The 24,196-nt window shown below is 49.8% G+C and overlaps 2 protein-coding genes across 3 annotated transcripts in view; one reads left to right on the top strand and one right to left on the bottom strand.

The window, feature by feature from the left end:
- The window catches only part of FBXL20 (F-box and leucine rich repeat protein 20), a 97,447-nt gene extending 87,792 nt beyond the window's left edge, over nt 1-9,655 (top strand). The window contains exons 14-15 of one of the 2 annotated variants that reach the window (XM_035027016.1): nt 1,075-1,287; nt 2,824-9,655. In XM_035027016.1, coding sequence (XP_034882907.1) covers nt 1,075-1,287; nt 2,824-2,931 — 321 coding nt within the window. In that variant the 3' untranslated portion in view covers nt 2,932-9,655. The other variant, XM_035027015.1, reaches the window with a different exon arrangement.
- LOC118025142 (transcription factor CP2-like protein 1) overlaps nt 8,922-24,196 on the bottom strand; it is a 16,009-nt gene continuing 734 nt past the window's right edge. Inside the window, exons 2-16 of the mRNA XM_035027468.1 lie at nt 19,863-20,014; nt 19,677-19,750; nt 18,821-18,926; nt 18,594-18,700; nt 16,137-16,289; nt 15,815-15,954; nt 15,232-15,703; nt 14,583-14,676; nt 14,111-14,201; nt 13,586-13,668; nt 12,913-13,058; nt 12,725-12,776; nt 9,974-10,117; nt 9,147-9,199; nt 8,922-9,035 (exon numbers count right to left, since the gene is read on the bottom strand). Of these exons, the coding sequence (XP_034883359.1) occupies nt 8,922-9,035; nt 9,147-9,199; nt 9,974-10,117; nt 12,725-12,776; nt 12,913-13,058; nt 13,586-13,668; nt 14,111-14,201; nt 14,583-14,676; nt 15,232-15,703; nt 15,815-15,954; nt 16,137-16,289; nt 18,594-18,700; nt 18,821-18,926; nt 19,677-19,750; nt 19,863-20,014 (1,981 nt within the window). The remainder of the gene's footprint in view (nt 9,036-9,146; nt 9,200-9,973; nt 10,118-12,724; nt 12,777-12,912; nt 13,059-13,585; nt 13,669-14,110; nt 14,202-14,582; nt 14,677-15,231; nt 15,704-15,814; nt 15,955-16,136; nt 16,290-18,593; nt 18,701-18,820; nt 18,927-19,676; nt 19,751-19,862; nt 20,015-24,196) is intronic.

The following is a 24,196-nucleotide window of genomic DNA, read 5'->3' as shown; positions in this document are numbered from 1 at the left end:
CAAAACCCAGCTCTTACTTTCTTCTTGGTGTCTGGCTTCCATTTGGGAAAAGTATATTTCTATAAATTACCAATTTATAGAGGACCAAGGGATTATGTATCAATACTAGGAGGTAGAAAAGTGACATGGAGCGTATGAGTTCTCCCTCCCACATGAATTACACTTCAGCCTGAATGATGTTTAAATTTCAGAGATCCAGGAGACAAGATGGCCCCAAATAAAATTTGCTTCACCTTGCTGCGACTAAATGATCCTGTAAAACAGAACTAATCAAGGCTTTACTAGGGGTGTTCTCTGCTACTGTTTCCAGTAACACTGTGGGAAAGCATTCTGCTTAACTATTTTGTGTCCAGGCTAATTTTTTGTGTGTATTTGGTATGTTACTGTCCAGAATTGGGACAAGGGGTTCTGAGTTTCACGTGGAGGAACCAGGGATTTATGGAAAATTGATAAAGGGATTTGTGTGAAGAGATGACCACACCTGACAAGTGTATGAATCATCTTCAGTTAGTTAACTGTATTGACATTCTCCTATACCAGGTATTCAGTATTTAGTCCAAATTCCAGAAAGTTTTGTTCAAGAAAACCTTGAGCCCCTCTTGTCCCAGTAGAAAAGTGCTAATTTGTATGTGGGGGTGGGTATCATGTTTTGTTCATGAACTAAAAGTCATTGCATGAATTCACAAGGTATATTTAGAATCATAACAGAAGGACACCTGGGTGGCTCAGTCGGTTAAGCGTCCAACTCTTAATTTTGGCTCAGGTCATGATCTCAGAGTTGTGAGATTGAGCCCCATGCTGGGCATGGAGCCTGCTTAAGATACTCTCTCTCCCTCTGCCCCTCCTCCCCTCCCCAAAAAAGAATCACACACAGAAACGTCAGTCATTGATACTCAAAAGCAGAACCCCAGGAACTCTAGTTTGCTCTTCTTCGTTTCACCACATGGATCTGGTGATGGCTCCATATACATCACAATCTAATCCAGAAGATGTCCTTTCTGGCTGTGCACAGGCCAGGGGCTAGAAGAATGCCGTGAGATGTCTCAGTGTCCTCCTTGCTCTACTTGGCTGCAGAGTCTGTCTCACTGTGAGCTGATCACAGACGATGGAATTCGTCACCTGGGGAATGGGGCCTGCGCCCATGACCAGCTGGAGGTGATTGAACTGGACAACTGCCCACTAATCACAGATGCTTCCCTGGAGCACTTGAAGAGTTGTCACAGCCTCGAGCGGATAGAACTCTATGACTGCCAGCAAATCACACGGGCTGGGATCAAGAGACTCAGGGTAAAGACGGCTGCGCACTCCCCAGCTCTGGTGCTCTCGGCACCTTTTCTTCTTTCTTTTTTTTCCCTCCTCCATTTCCTTTTTGTTTGTTTGTGTTTGTTTTTGTTTCAGATTTAGATTTCTGTGATTTTTATATTTACTTGGACATTCAGCAAAGAGGAAAAAAAATGGAGAGCAAACCTAAGGGTAGTTTTTACCTGTTGTTCCAGATGGGAATTTAGTGGGAAAATACCCACTGAGGGAAAGAAAGTAGGTCTCCTCCCAGCAGAGTCTCTCCTGTAATGTCCAGGGCTTAATAACATGCCCAGAGTCAAACACACATGCCAGATTCAGGAAAGAAAGAAAGAACATAAAGAAAATACTTAGTTAAGTGGGATTTAAGACTTTAATTTGTATTTCCTTTCACATCAAACCCTTTTGCTGGGGTTCTTATTTTTTATTAAGTAGGGTTTTTTTTTTGTTTGTTTGGGTTTTTTTGTTTTGTTTTGTTTTTACCTTTTAGCCCCATTCTCCATACTAAAGAGACCCATGCATAGTCAAATGACTGGAAGACAGGTTGCCAGCAAGGAGGTTATAAAAGGATGGATGAATCTATGTTAGGTTATTCAGCTCAACAGACATTTATTGGAACATCTGCTTCACACCTGCTGTGGGAAAGGCACTGTGCTTAGTTAGGCCCTTACAACCAGTGTCTGAAAACATCCATGTTGGCCATATGGCATCTGAGTGCATAAAGGAGCACCAAACCTCATCTTGAGTTCCAGTTGGCCTTAGTTCCTCCTCTCCCTTCTGACCTAGAGGACTGAGAGCATAACTGCAGTGGGGAAGCCTTGCAGCCATATTCCTTCTACACCAAAAGACAGCCACAGGCCAACCAGAGCCTCTTCTATGGCCTCCTTGCAGTAGGGGTCCTAGACCTCCTTGGTTGTCCAGAATCTCTCCATCTCTGAGTCCTCAAGACTTTTTATCTGTTCTCAAATCATCACTTAACATTTTTTCGTTTTAATTCAGCTATTTGGGTCTAGACTGTTAAATTCCCTAAGAGCAGGGTTTCTGTGTTGACCATCTTTGTACCCCCTATGTAACTAGCACAGTGCCTTGAGTGTGGTAGGAATCCAGAAACCATTTATGTACTAAAAGCTAGCAGTATGTTTTAAAAGTGGATAATGAGGTTTTTAAGAAAATATCAGAAGAAACGTTGTCCACAGTGACTTGGAAAAAATTATTTTAAGCTTGTATAGTTTCTTTCAACTTTGGGAATCCAACTAGCAATCCCTTTGGGACGGGTTAAGAGATTAGTATGACGTTTTCCCTCAGTTTTATTATTAAAAAGCAGATACCAAAGTTATGTGAGCTATTTAGTCATTTAGAATAGCCTGGAATACTACAAAGCAGAACCCAGGTCTCTCAACATCCTGACCGGTACTCAGCCTCTGCCTTGCTTTCATGTTCACTCAGCCCCTGTGTTTTTTCTGAAAAGCAATGTTGCTCTTTCTGTTTTAGCCCTCTCTTAGTAATGTTTCTGTCTTGTTTCAGACCCATTTGCCCAATATTAAAGTCCACGCCTACTTCGCACCTGTCACTCCACCCCCATCAGTAGGGGGCAGCAGACAGCGATTCTGCAGATGCTGCATCATCCTATGACAATGGAGGTGGTCAACCTTGGTGAACTGAGTATTTAATGATACTTCTAGAGTTACAGTGGAGTCTCCAATGGAAGCAACCCCAGTGTTCTGGGCAAGGGTTACAAAGTGAGGGCAGCGTCCAGATCCCCAGAGCCACATATAACATGCAAACCCACCCTCACCCCCACCCACTCTAGTTCTATGACCAGGGGACTGAAGCCCACGCTGGCTTTATCAAGTGGATTGGTAAAACTTAACCATTCCTGTTGGACATGCCAAGAAGAAAATCATAGGCAAGGTGGAGGGAAGGGGGCATTCCAGCAAATGCAGTGTTACTGCTCCTGCCGTTTCTTCATTTTTTGAAGGGGTTTCTTTGGTGATTTTGGAACAGCAACTGCAGTCCTCCAGGGTCAAGGAAAGCATAGAAAAACAATATATGTTGTATCCAGGGACCAGAAAGAAAAATTCTTTGCATCCTATAAATGGTAGCCATCCCTCATGAGATGACTACAGAGCTTCTGTGCTTCCTTGTTCCCATGCCAACATGCTGAGCATGCTCCCAAAGAAGGCTCATCCATTCCTCCTCCTGTGTTTTTTAGTATTTGGCCCAGAGGTTTCCTAAAAGGTTGCACTGAAATCGCTGTGGTCCAAATGTGATTACTTACTCACTCAAATTGTCACTCTCTGTAGCACACTTGTGCACCTGTCTTTTGTTCTCTGTTGCTCCCTCCCGCACTCTTGCTCAGTCTGTCACCTGTTCATTGTCTGCTTACTCACACTCAATTGTTACTCTTTTGCCATTGTGTTTACAGTGTGCATTTTGGATGATTAGTTGGGGTTACCAAACATTTTTAAAAGAGACATTATCAATAAATATTTTTTTAATTCTAAATTTTACCATTAGGGGACCCTGCCTGAATCTTTGCCAGTCTGAAGGGAAACTATCACAAAACCAAGAAATGGTATGAGAAGAAATTGAGTTAAAATTATTTTGACGAAAACAAACTTTGCCTTTTGGTTTCTGTTATACCTTGTGATATATAATAATACGCATGATATGCACAATGTTCTCCCTGCACATTTTTCTTCCCGTCAGACTCCACTAACTTGATAAGGAGAGAGAAATGCATTATTAGTAAAGAGTGGAATGGCGAATCCCAAAACTGAGCCCAAAAGCACCCCCCACCCAAGCTCAGACATGTCGGGTGTTCACTGAAATCTAGGTGTGAGCAGTAGCATCCCTGATTTGTGTCTGTGAGGTTGTTTTGTTTTAGTAGGGGTGCTGCTAGAGTTGCTGTGCCATCTAGCTGGTCAGTTTCTCTCCCACCCCCCACCCCCCCACTCCCTTTCCAGCCTATCAGGGATATCAGAATGATCCTAGAACAGGTGGTCAGCTGTATGTCAGTGTTGGTGATGTATCTCGAATGTTGGCACCTCAAAGGACCAGACCATTTCAAAACCTATCAACCCTATCTTTCTTATGCTCCGGACTTCCCATGAATGAAATACAGGGGTAACCAGGTGAAGACTTTGAGAGGAAGCAGGGGGTTCACTCTCTCTGCCCAGCATGGTCAGCAGAACTGAAGGCAAGTATTCAGTGCCCATGACTCAGAGGCAAAGAAGAGGCTTCCTTCCTTCCCCCCAAAAGTCATAAAGGATGAGGGAACTAAAATGAGCTTCTAAAGTATAAGAAGTAGATTTCTAAACCCCAAAGTTAGAAACCTTATGTGGTTTTTAATAGGACACCTTTTTTTTTTCCTTTTGGTCTTTTAGGACATTATTGTGCAGTCTGCCGTGATCTTAGATCATCTTCTGCATGATCCAGGCTGTTAAAAGGCTTGTTGTAATGCTGCAGGTGCTGGCTCTTCATAAAGCATGACTTAGTTCTCCACAAGCAGTTCGAGGAAAGGACACTAGAAATCTGTACTGTCCACCATTATTTTGCATGTTAAATTTATTTTAAACGCTCAAATTACTTTTAGTTTTCATTCCCCCTTCCCCTTAACCTCTTTTCAAATTACCATGTGAAGAATATACTTAAATTTCATTTTTATTTGAGTATAGTTGGCATAAGGATATACCTTTTAAAGTGAGACTCACTCTCCTGGTTATACCCCACACATACAAATATACACACTTGCACACTCTTCCAGATGTGGTTAATATTCAGATCCCCAGGTCACTCATTCAAACAAAAGTAAAAAGAGGAATATTTAGGGGCCATCTGCTCTAACATATTAAGGCTTTTTTAGTACTGCATGAACAAATTGACTATAAAACCCTGATTGATTAGTGAGTATGGGTTTAAATTGCCCACCAGTTGAGGACATTAAGGTACTTCTTTACTTAAAAAGTACATAAATGTAAAAGACCCTATTCACCAGGACATGAACATCTTGGAAATGCCGTTTCTCAACTCAAAGAGTGGACCCACGTGCAGGGCCCTGTGGACTTGCTCAAGTGATCCCTACCTGTCTGGGCCAAGAGCACAGTCCAGTGAGAGAAAAAAGGAGTGTGAGCACTGTGCTTGTATGTGGTCAGGCCTTGCTCCTTTCGCAAGAAAGCTTCAGGCAGGCCCATCAAGCTTGGAAGGAAATAGATTTTTTATGCCAATCTGCAACCTACACCAGCTGATGAAATGTACCGGGAATTTAAGAACCCAGAACATGGTAAGTTTTGGTCAGGTGGAAAGGGCCCCGCCATCCTGTCTTAATATCAGGGATACTTTTGAAAATACAGTAAGGCTTCAGAGTTTAGGAAAGGCTTCTTGGCCCATTTGTCTGACTCCAGAGCCCCGGCCCTCTACGCCTTCTGTGATGAAGAAATACAAAGTGAATGGAGAGATTCGGGATAAGTCAGAAGGTACCCTCAGAGCTATTGCCTAGACCTGCAGGTAGCCAGGAGGGGTTATTGCTATGTCTGTGGAGAACGTTATTAAACATCCAGATCACCTCTTTTCCAAGCAGCCTTTCCCCCTACATTTTCCAGCATCATTTGCTACATCGGTATCTTTTCTGGCCTCTATACTGGCTCCATCAAGGTGATCCCAGCTTCTTCTTTTTTTTTTTTTTTTGGACTGCTCCCATTTTCTTCCTGTACTCATTCTTGTCTTCTATTTAAAGCCTCCGTCTCACTCCCAATGATGCTGCTGATTTATTCTCAACGTCTCCAATCTAGCTTCCTTTTTGGGTCCTTGTCCTGATCTAAGCAAAGTCTCTGGGCAGCCTTGAATACAGTAACTGTTGTGTGGTTCAGGCCATTTATCACCGGGTGGTCTTGGACGTTTGCTTACCAAATTTGAAATCACGCTGTTGGATATGTAAGAATATTTCTTAAATGATTTTTGTAAATTTCCACATCCATTAAGTTGATGTAGCAGACCTATAAGTCAGAAATTTTACATTTTCTTTACAGCACATATTTTAGAGGGACACCTGGCAAATATTTTTATGATGCTTTATTTTGGGCTTTCCAAACCATTTGAACTGTTGAGTACAGCTCTAATGCTACAGCAGTCGGGTTCTTTATTTCTCCTAATTGCCTTGTAAAATGCTTTGTTACCGGTTTGATGGCCCACTCATGCCGTGGGGGGTAAACAGGGTACGCGGGAACTTGTCCTGGTCTGAAGTTGTAGGGAAGTGTGAGAGTGGCACCGGAAGGAAGACGGGGCTGCCTGCCTGCCTGTGTGGACAGCGTATGTTCAGGGAACTGTGGTTTTGAAGAAGAGGAACACTTGTGGATCGTGGTTGACCCTTGGCCATTTAATGTTTATTGTGCTGAAAGTCACAGGCTCCTTATGACAGGTGCTACCAGTGTGAGAGGAAGGGCTTAAAGGAAATGGGTCTGTTCTGCCTTTCCCTCCTTGTGTGCATGGTCTAAGATTAGGTTTCCATCCCCATTGTGCATCCTGGCTGAGGGACTTTCAGTGGTATTCTTTGAGCTTCCGGAACTTTTTTTTTTTTTTAAGATTGCCTTCTTATGTGTCCACCAGTTCTAGGATCTTTAACCACCTCAAACCCAGGCAGTGTGAATGAGCTGAGACTTGTTTGAGACGAGGGGGAGGACGTTTGGTTGGAGGTCTTGAGGCAAACCCTCCCCTTTACAATGATCTTGGACCAAAGAACCCTAAAGTAGTAGGAGGGTGAGGGGAAATATGGAGTCTAAGCTTCTCGTCACCTTTATTTCTATCATAAACTTTAATTGTAATATTGGAAGATACAGAAAACTATATAATACCATGTCGGTTGGCTATAATTAACCCAGGTAATTTGGGAATAACATTTGGCTCTATTTGCTATATCCAGGTGCCCTAACTGAACAGCTTGGTTCTCCAGCAAAGAACATGCTGCTCTAAGCTTGCCCTCTCACTTGAGACAAACTCTACTTGCCAGAAACTACCATTTGAGGCAAGTGCTTTTTCTGCATGAAGGGCTTCTGCAGCTCCCCCTCACAAGGCAAGTCTCTCTCTTTGTCCATTTTTATTCTTAGGAACATCAGATCTGCATCTCTGAAGGCTTTGACCCTTAGGAGAGTCCATAAGAACCTCTCAGCTGAGTCTGAGTGAATCTTTGGAGCCCAACAGAATTACACTTAATTTTCAGCAGGAAAAAAAAAAAATGTCTTGGGTAAGCTCACATGTGGGATATTAAGAGAAATTCCATAATGTGCTTCTTCCATCTCTGCCTCATGCGTTTTTGAGTAAGCCCCCGGTGGAGTCTGGTTCGCAGGTGTTGAGTACCTCCTCAGCCAAGGTGTCTCACTGCCCTTTTAGGAAAAAGAAACATGAGCAACCAGAACTGTGTCAATGGACTCTTATTTTCTGTGTTTTTCAGTGTCTTGTTTTGAAGAATTGGGGTGGGGAAATGGTAATGAGATTGAAAGTAAAGGAGAGAATCGGCTCTGGAACTGGGGCACTTTGCTTCAGGTACAAGCATCTGTCCCGAATATATAGAAACACCTGCCTCACGCATGTGAGTAGATTTGCTTTCCTCTGCATCCCGTGAACTCCATGCCCTTCTCACCGGCACGGAGGGCTTCTGCCTACCACGCACCCGACCAGTCACCCAGATGGGGATTGGCACCCCCCGAAGAACCCCCAGTGCTTCTGGGTGTGGCTCCCCCCACCCAGGGCAGGAGCAGGTAGGCAGTGAATGAGAATCCCCACCCCAAGAAGAGATGGGAGAGGAGAGGTGTCCAGACACATACCTTTTCTCTTCTGCCACACCCCAAGAACCCAGGGAAATCTTTGAAGTGATGTCTTATTTATTGAAGTGGAAGAAGAAATCTTTGCCCCACGACGAAGTTCCGCTTGTCACTGTTGCTTACTGCTTCTTTTCACTAATTCAAATCTGTCTCACTGCTGCTCACACACACGTGTTTCTTACCTTAGCCTAACCCTTCTCAGCCCCTGAAGTCATTATTTCTGTGTTGTTTTTCTTTCTTTCTTTCTTCCTTTTTTTTTCTTACGGCACTAGTGAACGACAACCGAAAGTCTTAGAAAATCCTAACTTGAAAAAGGAGTCTCTAACTGGCATGGTTTGATTAATTACTTTACCCCCCCACACACCCCCCCCCAAAGACTTGAATGATTTTCTTTCCTAGAGCTATATAATAGACCTGTAAAAAGTGAAACCTTTGCTGCTGCTTTTCTGGGTTTACATGTTTTTTCCTGCCCTTAAGAATCTTACCTGTGCTTCTCTGATGACTGTTACTTTCTAATAAGTGCAGGAAGGAGGTGAGCCTGAGATTTCTTCTCTTACTCCCCTCCTCACCCTACCCCCAAACTCCATGCTAACCTCTAACACACGTAAGCTCCGTGGGGCGGGGCTCAGGAGCTGCGTGGGGGGTCTTTTCTCCCCCTGCCGTGGCTCTGCTCTCGCAGCCGGCCCCTGAGGATCTGTGACTGCCCCGTCTGAAGGCTTGGAAGGGTTACGGCCGGGTGATCGGCCCGGGGGAGAAAGTCCTCTTCTGCCTTTTGCCTTCTTCCATTCCTGTTTAATGACTCAGCCTTCAGCTGCCTCCCACCCTGGCTGCCTCCTTTTTCCTACCAGGAATTGCTTCCAGGTAACTTGCCTCAGGCAGTTTCCGGCTGCTCTCCTCAGCCTTGCCCACCTTCCCGTGACCCTGAGAGCACAGATCTGTGCGGAGCTCAGCTGGGAGGACCACCCCTGCCTGTCAGACTCTGCCCGAGGATGGAGATGGGTGGGCAAATGGTGCTGCGGGAGAAATTTTTACCTTCAAACCAGGCTGTTCCATCCCTGCACTAACCCCCTCGGACCCCTCTCCCCCTGAGGGAACAGAAGGCAGAGGATGGTTGACTGGCAGGGTCTGATCCCAAACCTTGCTGTGGCCTCAGCCTCCTGCAGCCATTCGGCCTGCCCCGGAGTGCTTCAGTGTGCGGGAGCTGCCGCTGACTTGTTTCTCCACCAGGCCTGCCCCCCGCGCTCAGCCGCTCCCTGGGCTGACCCGGTCCCCGACTCGGTGACTGAACACCAGGCTCCATTAGCTGTCTAAGTGACTGCTTCCACCCAATACTTTTGGCGCTTGAGGATGGGGGGAGGGAGGGTTATTTAAAATAAAATCCAAGGTGGCAGTAGAGGATTCCTTTTGCTTTAAAATCTTTGGACTAAAAGAAAAATGTTTTTTATATATAAATATATAAAGTAAATTGTTATGTAACTATTACTGTTTCCTGTATGTTCTAATTTTGTCTTATGATGTAATTAAAGGAAATAAGCTGTGAAGACTTCTCATTTTGCCGGGGAAATAGCCTGACTCGGAGCTGTGATTCTTAACTTCCTTGAACTCTGGAACTGCAAAGGCTCCCGAGGCTGAATGAAGGGGCTTCTTTTTGGCATCCTTGTATTTGTTTAGTATTCTTTGATTGATACCCTTTATTTATTAATAGGCTTAATACCTTTTTAAGAGCCGTTAATACCCTGAACTCCACCTGCCTCTGAAGACGTGATATAAGTCAGAGTTTCTAAAAAACCTTTGTTTTAATTCATTTGACAGCAGCAGTTCAACCTGAGTCCCCTCTCTGTGCAGAGCATTGCCCTCACCTTGACTAGGAAGGAATGATGATGGAGAAGTGTAATAGTTAAACAGGCTCCAAGCCGGAGTGCCTGACTTCCACCCGAACGACCTCAGCCAGTTGACCCTTCCATCTCCGTTCCTCATTGGTAGAGCGGGGATAACAGTACCTGCTTTAGAGTGTGAAGATTAAAAAAGATAACAATGACACATGGCAGATACTTGTTACCTGCTTTTATTCCCTTCGTGTCAACAGATATTTCAGGATCTAGTCTGTGCTAGAGGCTCCTAGGTTGAGAGATACACAAAAGTTAATGCAGTGGGGTCCCTGTCCTTTTGATGGAAATGAGCAGTGGAGCCAAGTCAGCAAGCTGAATTTCAATCTCAAGTTATCTGCCCTGTTGTGAAACACCCTTGGGGAGCCCTGTGGAATTATAGGCCCCCTCAGTAATAACTGAGGTAAATGATCAATAAGGAATTAAGCAGATATTTTTAAGAGGGCACATTGGCCTGTCTTCCACTCCATGCATATGGGTTTTCTCTTTTCAGTGTTTGAAATTTCTTAAAGATTTATTTTAGTTATTAATTATTATTTTTTTTTTTTGGAGAGAGAAGATCTCCAACAGACTCCTGATTGAGTGCTGAGTGCAGAGCGCCAACATGGGGCTCAGTCTCACAACCCTGAAATCATGACCCCCGAGTCAAAATCAAGAGTTGGAGGCTCATTCAGTTAGTTGAGCGTCGTTTGAGCGTCAGGCTCTTGGTTTCGGCTCAGGTCGTGATTTCATGGACATGAGATGGAGCCCTGAGCTGGGGTCAGCGAGGAGTCTGCTTAGGACTCTCTCCCTGCCCCCCGCCCCCACTCTCACGCATGTGCACACGCACGCTCTCTCAAATCTTTTTTAAAAATGAGCAGAATAAGATACAGCTCATTGCCATTTTTTTTTTTAATTAAAGACTTTATTTATTTGACAGAGGCACAGCGAGAGAGGGAACACAAGCAGGGGGAGTGGGAGAGGGAGAAGAAGGCCTCCCACCGAGCAGGGAGCCCGATGTGGGGCCTGATCCCAGGGTCCTGGGATCAAGCTCCACGTCAGACTCCCTGCTCATAAATAAAATTCCCTACCCTGAAGAGTTTTCTATTCCCTTCATTCCTTTAAAAAAACAAAAAGGATTTTTTTTTTTTTTAAGATTTTATTAATTTATTTGACAGAGACACAGCAAGAGAGGGAACACAAGCAGGGGGAGTGGGTGAGGGAGAAGCAGGCTCCCCGCTGAGCAAGGAGCCCGATACGGAACTCGATCCCAGGACCCTGGGATCATGACCTGAGCCAAAGGCAGACGCTTAATGACTGAGCCACCCAGGTGCCCCAGGATTTTTTTTTTAAGATTTTATTTATTTGAGAGAGAGAGAGAGAGAGAGAGCCGGGGGAGGGGCAGAGGGAAAAAGAGAAGCAGACTCCCTGCTGAGCAGGAAGCCTGACATGGGCTCCATCCAGGGACCCCAGGATCATGACCTGAGCAGAAGGCAGACCCTTAACTGACTGAACCACCCAGGTACCCTACATCTCTAGAAGTTTTAAATAAGCACAGTGATTTGATAGTTGAATGGTCTTTTAGAGGCTTTAGTGATTAGTTTTTGCCCAAACTAGTTGGGAAAAAAAAAAATCCATCCAGATTTATTTATTCCTCTGTCTCAGACTCCATCCTTTGCCCTAGTCTATAGTTTAAGTAAGGAGAGAACATTTCCCCAAGAGGACCAAAACACCAAGGAAATTGAACAAGCATTGAACAACATATTAAATATATATGCCTTTTAGAATTAACTATTAATATTAAGGAAAGGAAAGGGTGAATACAATTTTAAATAAACGTGAATCAATGCGCCCAGTGTTCAGGCAGCACTGCTTGGGGCAAAGGCGCCTTATCCATATTGGCAGGTTCCATGCCTCTCAGGCATGAGCTTGAGCTTGGGAGGCTGTGCCCAGGTTCCACCAAATGAGCAGAGAGATGGGAGCCTGGGGGCTGCTCCCCTCCTCTCTAGGGGTAGGACATCCCGCTTCACCCAGAGCCGGATGAAGCAGCTGAGGATTTAAGCAAGGCTTCTGGTGAACGTGGGGCCCCCGAGAACCAGGCTGGCATCAGTCTCCTACTCTTGCAGCAGGATGTCCCTGGGCCTAGGTGAGAACCAGGTAGTAGCCATCTGGATTCTGCACTGGAAGCAATGAAAAGGGCACCACTGGGATGAGACAAGCCGAGCACCACTTCTGTGCTGCTCCCAAACCAAGCAGCGGGGAGTGCGCCTGCCACCCCCCAGTGTTCCTCCTACCCCAACTCGAGGAAGCCTCCCTCTGTCCTGTAGGAGGGATAGAGGGCACGCATCTGAATAACCAGCACCATAAGCCAAGTGGCCAGAGGCGCTCTGTGCCAGGGGATGTCCAGCAAGCATCTTCTGCATTGTAGGATGGTGGGAGTGGGGCAGAAGAGAGAGGGGGCCTTACTTTCCCCTCTATTAAATTCCCTGACCCAGACACTGGGACGTTTTATCCCTGAGCGGTAAATAGCTGCCCTGCAGCCGCGTGAATCTGTCCCTTTGACACCAACAAAGCTGGCATTCAGATGTTTCCAGTTGACTGTAACGCAGCACTGGCCCCGCCCCACCCCCAGCATACACACACCTTCAAGGAACCTTTTAATCTCATTTTAGGAGACAATATAAACACAATCTTGCCCTTTCTAGGGCCTGCCAGATACACTTCTCTCCCCTCCAAAACCCCTACCTTTTTTCACCACAGCCACAAAGTATGATTCATCCTTAAGATTCTGAACCACCTGCAGGGGAGAAGGGGTCACTGAGACAGTGCTGTTCTTAAAGCCAAACAGAAGAAGCCAGGGCAGGGAGAGGGGCCTGAGGTGGGAGAGGGATCAAGGCCCTTGTGGGGCCTGGCAAGAGCCGGGGCTCACCTACCTGGTCACTGAGGAGAATTAGGACGCCCCCAGGGCCTTGGTGAAAGAGGTAGTGGATCTGATTGGCCGGGAGGGCCAAGAGCTCAGCCAGTTTCCCCATCAGCTCAACAGCACTGAGTTCATCTAGAAAGATCTCTTGATAAAAGCCTGGGGGTGTGGGCAGCACAGGGCAGGGATCAGTATATGTGTGCGGCGGGGGGGGGGGGGGGGGGGGAGCTGAGGGAGCCCCAGAGACCAGGAAGAAGGAGAGGGCAAGGTGACAGCCTCTTGGGGAGTGGGGGCAGGAAGGAGTAAAGAAGCAAAAAGGTTTATAAATCCACTTAATCCTCACCTATTCCTCAGCTTTGGGGAGGCCTCAGACCGAGGGGAGCCCCCAACTTAAAAAGGGGGGACACCTACATGCAAATGACTGAAACCCAAATACAATGATTATAATGTTCTAATCCCACGTATCAACAATGACAAAGTCAGATGGGTTTGGGGAGTAGAACATGGAGGAGTAAGCCCAGGGGACATCTTGGAAGGAGAGGACTGATCTGGTCATGGAAGACGGGAATGCCAAGGAAGGCATGCTGGGTCCCAGGAATGATGGAGGATCACCCTCTCCCCAGGCCCGAAGAGGTTTCGCGCAGCCACACCTGAATCTCGCCCGGAGAGAGAGGCCAGAACCTCACCTGAGTCAGGGTTCTTAGGAACCTCGTTCTCTTGCCTAGAGGCCTCCCGAGCCACATACAAAGTCCGCCGGTGACGAATGGGCCTGGGCCAGGAAAACAGTTTACCTATCAACACTTCATACCTAAATTAACAGCCCCCTCCCTGGGAGGGATCCCGCCTCCTCCCAGGTCTCCAGGGAGGGAGGTCACCACTCATTTCTTAGAAATTTAATGAATGCTGGACCCTGCAGGGAGAGATGAGAAAAATCCATCTCTGTCCTCAGAAATGGAGTGATGCGGGTGGGATGGCTACAGAAAAAGATCACAGGAGCCTCACTTTCTAGCCCATCCCTGCCATCTTTGCTCTGTGACCCCAGGAGGTCACTGTCCGTGGGCCTCAGTTTCTTCCTCTGTAAAAAGAGGGTATGGGACTAAGTGGTCTTTAAGGTACCTTCCAGCTTGAACATGCCATGAGACACAACCATTAGCCAAGTTGGTAAACGCCACTACAGAGGGAAAGGGATTCTGGTTGGCAGTGCGCGGCACCTGGCTCTAAGAGCGTTGAAAAGGCGGATCCCATCGGCAGCCCCGCAGATCTGGATAAGGTCCTGGCGGGTAAGCTTCAGCAGATCAGTGCCTGCAGAGTCAGACAGGGCCCGATTGGGGGAAGAGGCCTGGGGTCAAGGGTGGCAAGGGATACAACCCAACATTAGTCTACAAATCGCCCTAGCATGTCCAGACATGGGGATCAAACTTGGATTCAAATCCCAGTTCTGCCCCTTGCTTGTTAGCTGTGTGTCTTTGGGCAAGTTATTTAACCTCTCTGAGCCCCATCCGCATGGGTAGTATATAAATTATATGGGGTGATACAGGAGAAGAGAGCCAAGCAGGCATAGTGCCTGGCAACTCTCAGTCCTAGAGAGAAGTTAGCTGAAGAACACACAGCAAGTCAGGCCACAGGCAGGCGTCCTGCCCTCAGCCCCCTACAGGTAAGGTCCCTGCCGGACCCCAGCCTCACCAGTGAAGTTGGCCAGCACCCGGCAGTAGCTGGAGAACTGGTGCCGATGCAACCACTGCTGCGTCTCTAGGATGGAGGCTCCAGGGTTCAGATCCTGCGGCACGAAGAAGACAGTCCAGGTTGTCACCATGGGCGCACGGACTGAGAACGGGGTAGGAGAGACACAGCCCCCTGCCCTCGGCGGGCCCACGTCTGAGAGCCCGCAGGCTCATCGCCCAGTCCTCTCAGCAGTTTGGCCATCTGCGGCCATACAAGCTCTGTCCAGCAGGGGGCAGCGCCACCCCATTCCGGAGAGGCCGCCGAAGCCCCGAGGAGGCTTTGAGACACAGGTGGGGGGATTGGAAAGGCAAGACGCACCTCAGCGGGGCTGCCCCCCAAGGTGTCCAAGGCGAACGGCGGGGAGGAGCAGAGCCTGCGGGGGAGCAGAGAGTCGGCAGTGCAGCCAGCCCCCAGCGCCACCCCCCCTTCCCTGGGAGGCAGAGCTTGCTGGGGTCCCCCCCCCCGCCCCACGGGTTACCCAAAGGCCACAGAGCTGAGCCTCTTGCCCTCAGCCGCACCCTCGACCCCGCCCCTCCCCGGATGCCTGGGCTGTGGGGCTCTTCTGTTCGCGCTCAGCCCGGAGGCCCGAGCGGGGCCCACCGCGCCTCACCTCCCCGGGGACAGGGGCTTGCAGCCGTGGGGAGACGTCAGAGCAAGAGGGCTGAGCGGCGAGGAGGGCCCTGCCCTGGGGTCCGGCCACGGCGAACACTGTGGGGCAAACAAGCCGCAAGGTTCCGCCTACACGCTCCGAGGCCAGGGGCGGCTCTTCCCTCACCTCCGTCGGGCGGGAGCTGACGGGGGGCGGGGGGGGGGCGCCCGGGGCCACACTTGGCCCCCGCCCTAGGAGGCCCGGACGAGTGGACCAAACGCCACTCAAGGGAAGAGAGTAAACCAGCCCGCCGGGCTGGCGGGGGGAGCTGGGGAAGCTTCCAGGAGCCGCTAGCCAGAAGCGGCCGCAGGAAGGGCCACGCTCCAGGCAGAGGGCGCCGCGGCGAGGCGGCCGGTGGCGGGAGCGGGCGAGGCCGCCCGGGAGGCTGCAAGGCGTTCGCGCCTGAGCCTTGACCACACGGTGCGGCTTTGTCCTTGCAGGGAACAGGCGGAATCAGTGGGGATTGGGATGGTCCTGCCGCAGCCACGGCCCTCAGGCCTCAGTTTCCCGGCACGCGCAACGAGGACCCTTCCTCCAAACCCGCTCTGCGGCGCGCGGCGCCCCGCCACACACCTCGGCGAACACCGTGCTCGCACAGGCGGCCTGGTACTGGTGTCTCTCCCGCAGGGGCTGTTTCTCCAGCTTCGCCCGGTCTGTTTTCAGCTTGCGGTCAGCTCCTTTGGGCTACAGGCGAGGGACAAGGGCAGCTCAGAGCGCCCCCCCCCCCTTACCTGCCCCCTTCTCACTACAGAAGGGGCCCCAAGCAAGAGATCAAGGCCCCATCCCTCTGTGCATAGACAAGGGGCTGCGGGCCGAGCAGGGTGACACCCTGAGGGGGAGGGGGAGGGGGAGGGGCCTGCCTGTACCTTGAACACCTTGATGAGGCACCCCGCTGAGTGCAGGTGCTCAGGTGGAAGGTCCTTGTCGCTGGGCTTGAAAGTGTCAATCTGGAGGCGGAAGGGGACACCTTTCTCCCCACCTTTCTTCCGAGGAGTGAACTCGGTGCTGATGCAGTGAACCTGAGGTGAAGAAGAAGCAAAGAGAAAGCAGAGTGACTCCAGGTCCCACCCACATTCAAGCAAGTCCACCTTCAAACCTGTCACCTGCCTGTCACCTGTCAGCCTTTTACCACGGCAACTTTCCATCCCCAACTGCAGTTTCTTTCTTTTTTTTTTTTTTTTTAAGATTTTATTTATTTATTTGAGACAGAGAGAATGAGAGAGAGAGAGCACATGAGAGGGGGGAGGGTCAGAGGGAGAAGCAGGCTCCCCGCCGAGCAGGGAGCCTGATGCGGGACTCGATCCCAGGACTCCAGGATCATGACCTGAGCCGAAGGCAGTCGCTTAACCAACTGAGCCACCCAGGCGCCCTGCAGTTTATTTCTTAATGCGTACCTTTATTAGGTTCTTTCCCTTGTTCAAAATCCTTCAGTAGCTCCCCATGGTTATGGGATGAGAAGCAAAGTTCCTGACCCTCATGTTTGAGCCCCTTAAAGAGTCATGTCAAGCCTCTCTGCATGGCTGCTCTCTCTCCCCCATCAGAGAACACACTGACCCACCGAGCCAGCCTAATCGTGGCCCCCAATACACTTGCATAGTTCTCCCTAGAATCTTCTACCTGAAAAGCAATGCCTGCTCCTATCTAAGCCAAAATGCCCCATTCCAGGGTAGAGTTGCCAGTTAAAATGCAGGCATGCCCTGTTAAATTTGAATTTCAGGTAAACAATTTTTTAGTATAAATATATCCCAAATATTTCGTGGGACATTCCTCCCCTCACCCCATGGGACATTCTTTTTTTTAATTATTTAAAGATTTTTATTTATTTATTTGACAGAGAGAAACACAGCAAGAGAGGGAACACAAGCAGGAGGAGTGGGAGAGGGAGCAGCAGGCTCCCCGTTGAGCAGGGAGCCCGATGCGGGGCTCGATCCCAGGACGCTGGGATCAGGACCTGAGCTGAAGGCAGATGCTTAACGACTGAGCTACCCAGGCACCCCTAGACCTCACTCTAATGGCTACATAATTTCTAGTGTATGTCTGCACTCAAACTTATGTAAAAGTCAATTGTCTTCCAACGTGCATTTTGAATGTTTAAAGTCTTTGAATATGAGAAAGAGCGCTGCTATGAAGGACTGGTCACTATATCTTCATGTAGGGAGCCCCTGGGTGGCTCAGTCGTTAAGCATCTGACTTTGCCTCAGGTCATGGTTCCAGGGTTCTGGGATCAAGTCCCGCATCGGGCTCCCTGCTCAGAGGGGAGTCTGCTTCTCCCTCTCCCTCTGCCTGCCACTCTGTCTACTTGTGCTCTCTCTTTCTCTGTCAAATAAATAAATAAAATCTTTAAATATATATATATATATCTCTTCATGTACTTATTAAACACTGCTGCAGGATGAATTTCTTGAGATGGAACCACTGGGGGGCTGGCACCTGGGTGGCTCAGTCAGTTAGGTGCCTGACTCTTGGTTTCAGCTCAGGTCATGATCTTGGGGTCTTGAGATCAAGTCCTGCTTTGGGCTCTGTGCTGGACGTGGAGCCTGCTTGGGACTCTTTTCCTCTGCCGCCCCCCCCAAATAAATAAATAAATCTTAAAAAAAAAAAAAAAGGAATGACAGGGTAGAATGCTAGGAACATAAAATTCAATAAATTTTGCCCAAGTGCCATTCTACCCACAGAATGAGTGCACAATTTCTTCTAATTTTTTTTTTAAGGAGCTAGAAGTTTATTGAATACACCGCAAGGGGGCAGCAGGCAGACAGCAGAGAGGCCGTCTGCCTCCCCAAACTACTTCTTCACCAATAAGTCTTTTTTTAAGTCTTTGCCATATATATATATATGCATTTAATTAACATTTTCTGAGGTTGAGTTTGAACTGTCTACATTTATTGGTAATTTGTATCCTTCTTATCTGCTTATATCCTTTGCCTATTTTTCTACTGAGCTTTCATCTACTTTTTCTTATTGATATATGAGAACTTTTTATATATTGAGGATATAAAGCATTATATGTCATATGACAACTATTTTTCCCATTTGATGTCTCCTTTTAATTTTGCCTATGTACTGCAGACCATTACTTTTTATGAAGCTAAGTTCTGTCCTGAGTTTTCTAGCTTCTTCCAATGCTTTAAGGTTTAACAAGTTCTTCCTTGTGGTGAGATTCAATAAACATTTAGTCATATTTTATCTTCAAGGTGCTTTCTGGAAGCGGTTTGTTCTTACTGTTCCCTTACCCCCACCCAAACTCACCTTCCTTTCCCACCTAGGCTCCTGCCACTCCCATTTGACCTCAAGCCTCCTCCCAGTCCCAGCTTCAGACTCACCTGCAGGAAGAGGGAGGTCCTCTTGGTCGGGTCCCAATGAAACTCCACTGTGTTGAGTTGTGAGGGCAGCACCTGGGGTTCTATCAGCCCCACGGACAGTGGCACATCTGTAGGCACGGGGTGGCAAGCAGGGAGCAAGCCTCAGCCTCCCTGCCCGCCCCTGCCATCCACGTGGCCTTCCAAGCCAGAAAGCGGCCCTGAAGGGTCCCTGGTCCCTCCCCATTCACCGATGTCCAGGATGCGGTCCCCTGGCCGGCTCCATCTCCACCCATCCAGCTGCTCTTGCTCTGTGTACTGCAGGCGCCGGTCGTGGAAAACCACACGCACCACGCTCTGGAGGCACAGGAAGTCACGGCTCACAGGTCAGAGGGTGCCTGGGCATTTGGGAACCAGTTCCCACCGCTGGGGTAGGCCAACCATCCCACCCTCCTTGCCCCCACCTTGCTTCCCACCTTCACGGGTCATAAGCACTTAGATCGCTAGGTCCATGTCCAGACGCCCACCTGCCACTCACTAGCTATGAAACTGGGGAAGTGACCTAGACACCCTGAACCTCAGTTTCCTTATCTGTGAAATGGGGGAGTTAATCCTTTCCCACTCTTAGCCACTCTACTTGTTTCTTTTCTTGCTGCACTTTTCAATTTGCAATTGGTAAATCGATTTGTTATTGCATATAACTTGTTTAATTACATGTTTGTCTCAGTAGAATGCAAGCTCCCTGAGGAAGGGAACCACATCTGTCTCTTTACTGTTGAATCCCTAGCTCATAGAATAGTTTCTGGCAAAGCATGGGAGCTAAATATATAATTTTTTGGAGAGAAGGAATCATGCCTGTGAATAATGCTATGTAAATGTACTTCTAAATCCCAGATCTGCTATTTTGTGTCCTTGAGAAAATATTTAACCTCTGTGCCTCTTTCCTCAACAATGCCTGCCTACCACTGTGCGGCTATGAAGGTCAAGTTAAAAGGTGGACTCAAGAGGGTTCTACTTGACAGTCACATCACAGAGATGACATTGGCTTCCTGCCCAGAGGGACAGTCATGCCTGGCCCTTGCCAGTTCGGGAAGGGGATGCATCTACCTTCAACAGCTGGGCCCATTGGGTAGCATCGCTCAGCTTGGGGTTGCACAGCATCCGCACCTCATAGGACTGGCCTAGGAGAGGTCAAGGGGATGTGTGAGCCCCACTGGGGCAGAGATGGAGCCTGCCACCCCCATCTCGCACTGCCCCACTACGCCTTTTCCTTCCCCAGGCCCAGCAGCATACCCTGGTTCAGGTAGGTGAGGGTCTCTTCCTGCTGCTTCACAGCCGGGGAGGTGGCTGCACAGAGAACGTACTGGAATGTGGGGCAGGGAGGCTCCGAGCTGGGGATGTTGTGCAGCTCTTCCTGCTTCAGGTAGGGCAAGGGCAGGGACTCCCTGTTGGCGGGGGAGGGGAACACCGGTGGCTTCCACCCCATCCCCTGTAGGGCTTTGACTCTCTCTGCCAGATCCTCAGGGAGCCAAAGGCTTCTGTAGCAGGCACTCCAGCAGCAACCAGGGCCTGAGAGTCCCCCACTCAACTCCTCTGGCCTCTGGGAGACCACCCTTTAGGGGCAAATTCCAGATACTACCAAACATCTCCAAAAACCTGCCATCAATTACTTGTTTGCCATCTCAGGGCTTATCTGATACCAAGTAAATGCCCAACAAAAGTGCCCTGAGAGGGTGGGTGGTCAGGGTGTTTCAAGATGGTCCAGGATCGGGGCACCTGGGTGGCTCAGTTGGTTAAGCGACTGCCTTCGGCTCAGGTCATGATCCTGGAGTCCCGGGATCAAGTCCCGCATCAGGCTCCCTGCTCGGCAGGGAGTCTGCTTCTCCCTCTGACCCTCCCCCCTCTCCTGCTCTCTCTCTCTCATTCTCTCTCTCAAATAAATAAAATCTTAAAAAAAAAAAAAAAAAAAAGATGGTCCAGGATCCACTAAACGTTCGACCACTCCCCTACCCACAAAGGCACCCAAGCACAGGAAGCCCATCCCCCTCCGCTTGAAACGGATGGCCCTATCTGTCCACCGCAGCTCCGACCAGGACCGTCCTTGGAGGCTAGGGGAAGGGGTTCTGGCTCTTACCTGAGCAAGCCAGTTGGAGGCCCTGGGTACAGTTCCCCGGGACTGGGCCATGGGTGCTCTGGCTGTTTGTGCCAAAACAGCATCTTGGAAAGGGAGCAGGGCCAGCTGTCCGACAGAGAGCTCAGCACTGGGTTGGGCTGGCCCCCCTGAACTGTCCACCTGGGGCCCCAGGCTTTATACACAGAAGCAAACCCACAAAAGGGTGGGGCAAGGCCAGGAACCTTCTATTGGCTGCGCACCCAGGGCTCTAGAAAACATGGGACCTGTCAGGCACTCCAAGGGGGGGGGTCAAGAAATGGTGTCCCCAGGGCTCCCCACCAATCATTAATTCAAAGGGGAGATGGTGGTGCTGCAAAACAAAGTCCCCGGGGTGGACATCCACTCCCCACCATTTCCCAAGGGGCTCGGGAACAATGAGGGGCACCCTCAGGCTTCAAGATTGGCCCCAGATCAGTAAACCGTGGAGAGTCCTGGAGGTGCATGGGCCTGGACCCCTCACATGACCCTGGGAGAGGGGCCTGACCGCTCCAGGGGACAGGATGAGGAGACACACAGCATCGCATGGATCTACAGAAGGCCTTCACTCCCACTGGCCTCCTGTTTCTCCCCTCCCCACCGCCCCAGGTGCAGCCATGGCAGGACACCTGTCCTTCTGCTGGGGGCTGTCCGGCTAGGGGCCTGCAGTTTACAGAACATAGTCCAGCTTGCTGTGGAAACAACTCTGGCTGGCGCTGGGAGGGAGAGCCCAAGCGTGGGGAGGAGGGCGTGTGCCTGGGAGTGCCTCCTCCCAGGGCAGTAGGAGCAGAGTCCCAGGCCGGTGGTGTTTTTGCTCCTCCTCTGCCTGGGGGCATGGGGCCCACTGTGTTTATGGACAAATAAGGTCTGCCTGGGGGATGGCTTCTTCCCCACTCTCAACCCCTGTTGTCATTGTACACAGACGGGGGTGGGGGTGGGGGGGTAGGGGGTAGGGGGTTATGCCCACCCCCCACTACTGTGTTTGGTATAAACAGATGAGGGCCTTACAAAGAGCAGAAACAGGCTTTAAAGATGTGGCCTGGCCTCATGTGACCCCAGCTTTCCAGGCTTTGTGATTCTGGGGGGCCTACCTGAGCGAGAGAGAAAACCGAAGAGTACCCACCTCCAACACCAGGCAGGGCATCTCCATCTCCAGGCACCTGGCCCTTGGTCCTCTCCATGCTTTCCCCTCCCATGAAGCCAGACGAAATGGAAGGGGGAGAAAAAGGGGATGGGAACATGCGTGCCAGTAGGGACCAAAGAAGCCTGAGTCCCCAAGATCCCCATGATAAGCTCCCCAAGACTTTGAGAACCCACCCATTGCCCAAAGCTGGATTCAAGGCCAGAGGCCCCCACAAAACCCTCCAAGGTTGGACAGAGTGGGACTGTAGGAAGGCCAGGGGAAGGGGAGTCAGAGGGGACCCAACAGGGCTGGGCCCTGGCCTGAGGAGAGCAGGGGGTAGGGGTGGTGGGGGTGGGCAGAGGAGATGGGCAGCTGAGTGGAGGCTTGTTTTAGGGGTGGAGGTAGAAAAGGTAGAGGCTGGCATGGGCCTCCTTCCTCCTTCCAGGAAGACACCGTGAGGAGCCAGTCAGGGGAGTGGGTGGGACTCCAGTTCCAGAACCCAATCCCCCACCACTTGGCCTCCACCTCCAAAGGCCTCTGTATCCTCCCCCTTCTCCCCCCCTGAGGCTGCCTCTCCCCAGCTCTCTTAGCCACTCCTTCTTTCCACGCATCTCAGTCTCTGTGCTCTGTCCCCATCCAGATGGTGTTGGGCCTGTTCCTGGTTTTCTTTGGCTCTCCCGCTAAAGAAAAAAAGCTGGGTTTGAGGCAGACAGATCCTGGCCAGTCCCAGCCCCCACCTCACTCTGTGCCCCCTGAACCAGCACAGCACAGGGTCTGAACGGCCCATCCTCTGGCCAGAGAGGCCCTAAGAAACTTCTGGCCCAGGGCCCCCACTCTCAGAGGACCAGGCTCTGGGAGGTGTGAGGTGTGAGGCCCCTCCAAGCAGGGGCACTTAAGGCACGTTACCTTCCTGAACGCCCTTTCCTCCTCTAAAATCGGACGAGGTCTCCCTCCTATTCAGTGTGGGAGTGAAATTCTTTTTTTTTTTTAAGATTTTATTTATTTATTTAACAGAGAGAGATACAGCAAGAGAGGGAACACAAGCAGGGGGAGTGGGAGAGGGAGAAGCAGGCTCCCGGCAGAGCAGGGAGCCCAATGCGGGGCTCGATCCCAGGACCCTGGGATCATGACCTGAGCCGAAGGCAGACGCTTAACGACTGAGCCACCCAGGCGCCCGTGGGAGTGAAATTCTATGCAGTTTCATCTGATCCCAGGGTTTGATCCTCAGAGGCCCCCATTGGAGTGGTGGTGGACACCACCAAGGACCTCAGTGTCCCCACCAGAGCCCCGTCCTGGGAAGCACAGACATGACTATCCCAGAAACTTCCCCACACACATAATTTCAGAGTTTTGAGGGGAGATTTTTTTTAAGATTTTATTTTTTTGAGAGAGAGAGAGGATTGGCGGTGGGGGGAAGAGCAGAGGGAGAGGGCGAAGCAGGCTCCCCGCAGAGCAGGGAGCCCAGATGTGGGGTTTGATCCCTGGAGTCAGGTGTCATGACTTGAGCGGAAGGCAAACACTTAACCAACTGAGCCACCCAGGTGCCCCATGGGAGATTTTTTTTTTTTAATGGATTTTTTCCCCCACCCCAATCGCTCTGCATTTTCTACGCCATGGATAACCCAATCTTTTTTTTTTTTTAAGATTTTATTTATTTATTTATTTTTAAAGATTTTATTTGACAGAGAGAGACACAGTGAGAGAGGGAACACAAGCAGGGGGAGTGGGAGAGGGAGAAGCAGGCTTCCCGCGGAACAGGGAGCCCGATGCCGGGCTCGATCCCAGGACCCTGGGATCATGACCTGAGCTGAAGGCAGACGCTTAACGACTGAGCCACCCAGGCGCTTAATGACTGAGCCACCCAGGCGCCCCAAGATTTTATTTATTTATTTGACAGAGAGAGACACAGCGAGAGAGAGAACACAAGCAGAGGGAGTGGGAGAGGGAGAAGCAGACTCCCCACTGAGCAGGGAGCCCGATGCAGGGCTCTTTCCCCAGGACTCCAGGATCATGACCTGAGCGGAAGGCAGACGCTTAACGACTGAGCCACCCAGGTGCCCCAACCCAATCCTAATAATATCCTTTGGGTTCCCTAAAGCGAGGAAGCAACTTTTTAGCTGTAAAAATTGCTGAGCAATAACAATTCAGCGTCCTTCTCCTCTGACCAAAATGTTTTGTTTTGTTTTCTATCCCCAGGCGACATTCCAACCTGCAGAGTTGGAGAGTGAGGTCTAGCCCTCCCTCGGAGAAAGAGGGGCTGGGAGAAGTGTTCCTCATTTATCCATCCATCCATTCACCAAAATGTTCCGGAGTGCCTACAAGGTTGGAGCCTCTCTCTCTCTCTCTCTCTCTCTC

This window comes from Mirounga leonina, unplaced genomic scaffold (assembly GCF_011800145.1).
Source record: "Mirounga leonina isolate KUSES-001 unplaced genomic scaffold, KU_Mleo_1.0 Mir_200, whole genome shotgun sequence".
NCBI classification, from domain to species: domain Eukaryota; kingdom Metazoa; phylum Chordata; class Mammalia; order Carnivora; family Phocidae; genus Mirounga; species Mirounga leonina.
The sequence above is the reverse complement of the archived record's forward strand: the minus strand, read 5'-3'. Positions and strand labels throughout refer to the sequence as shown.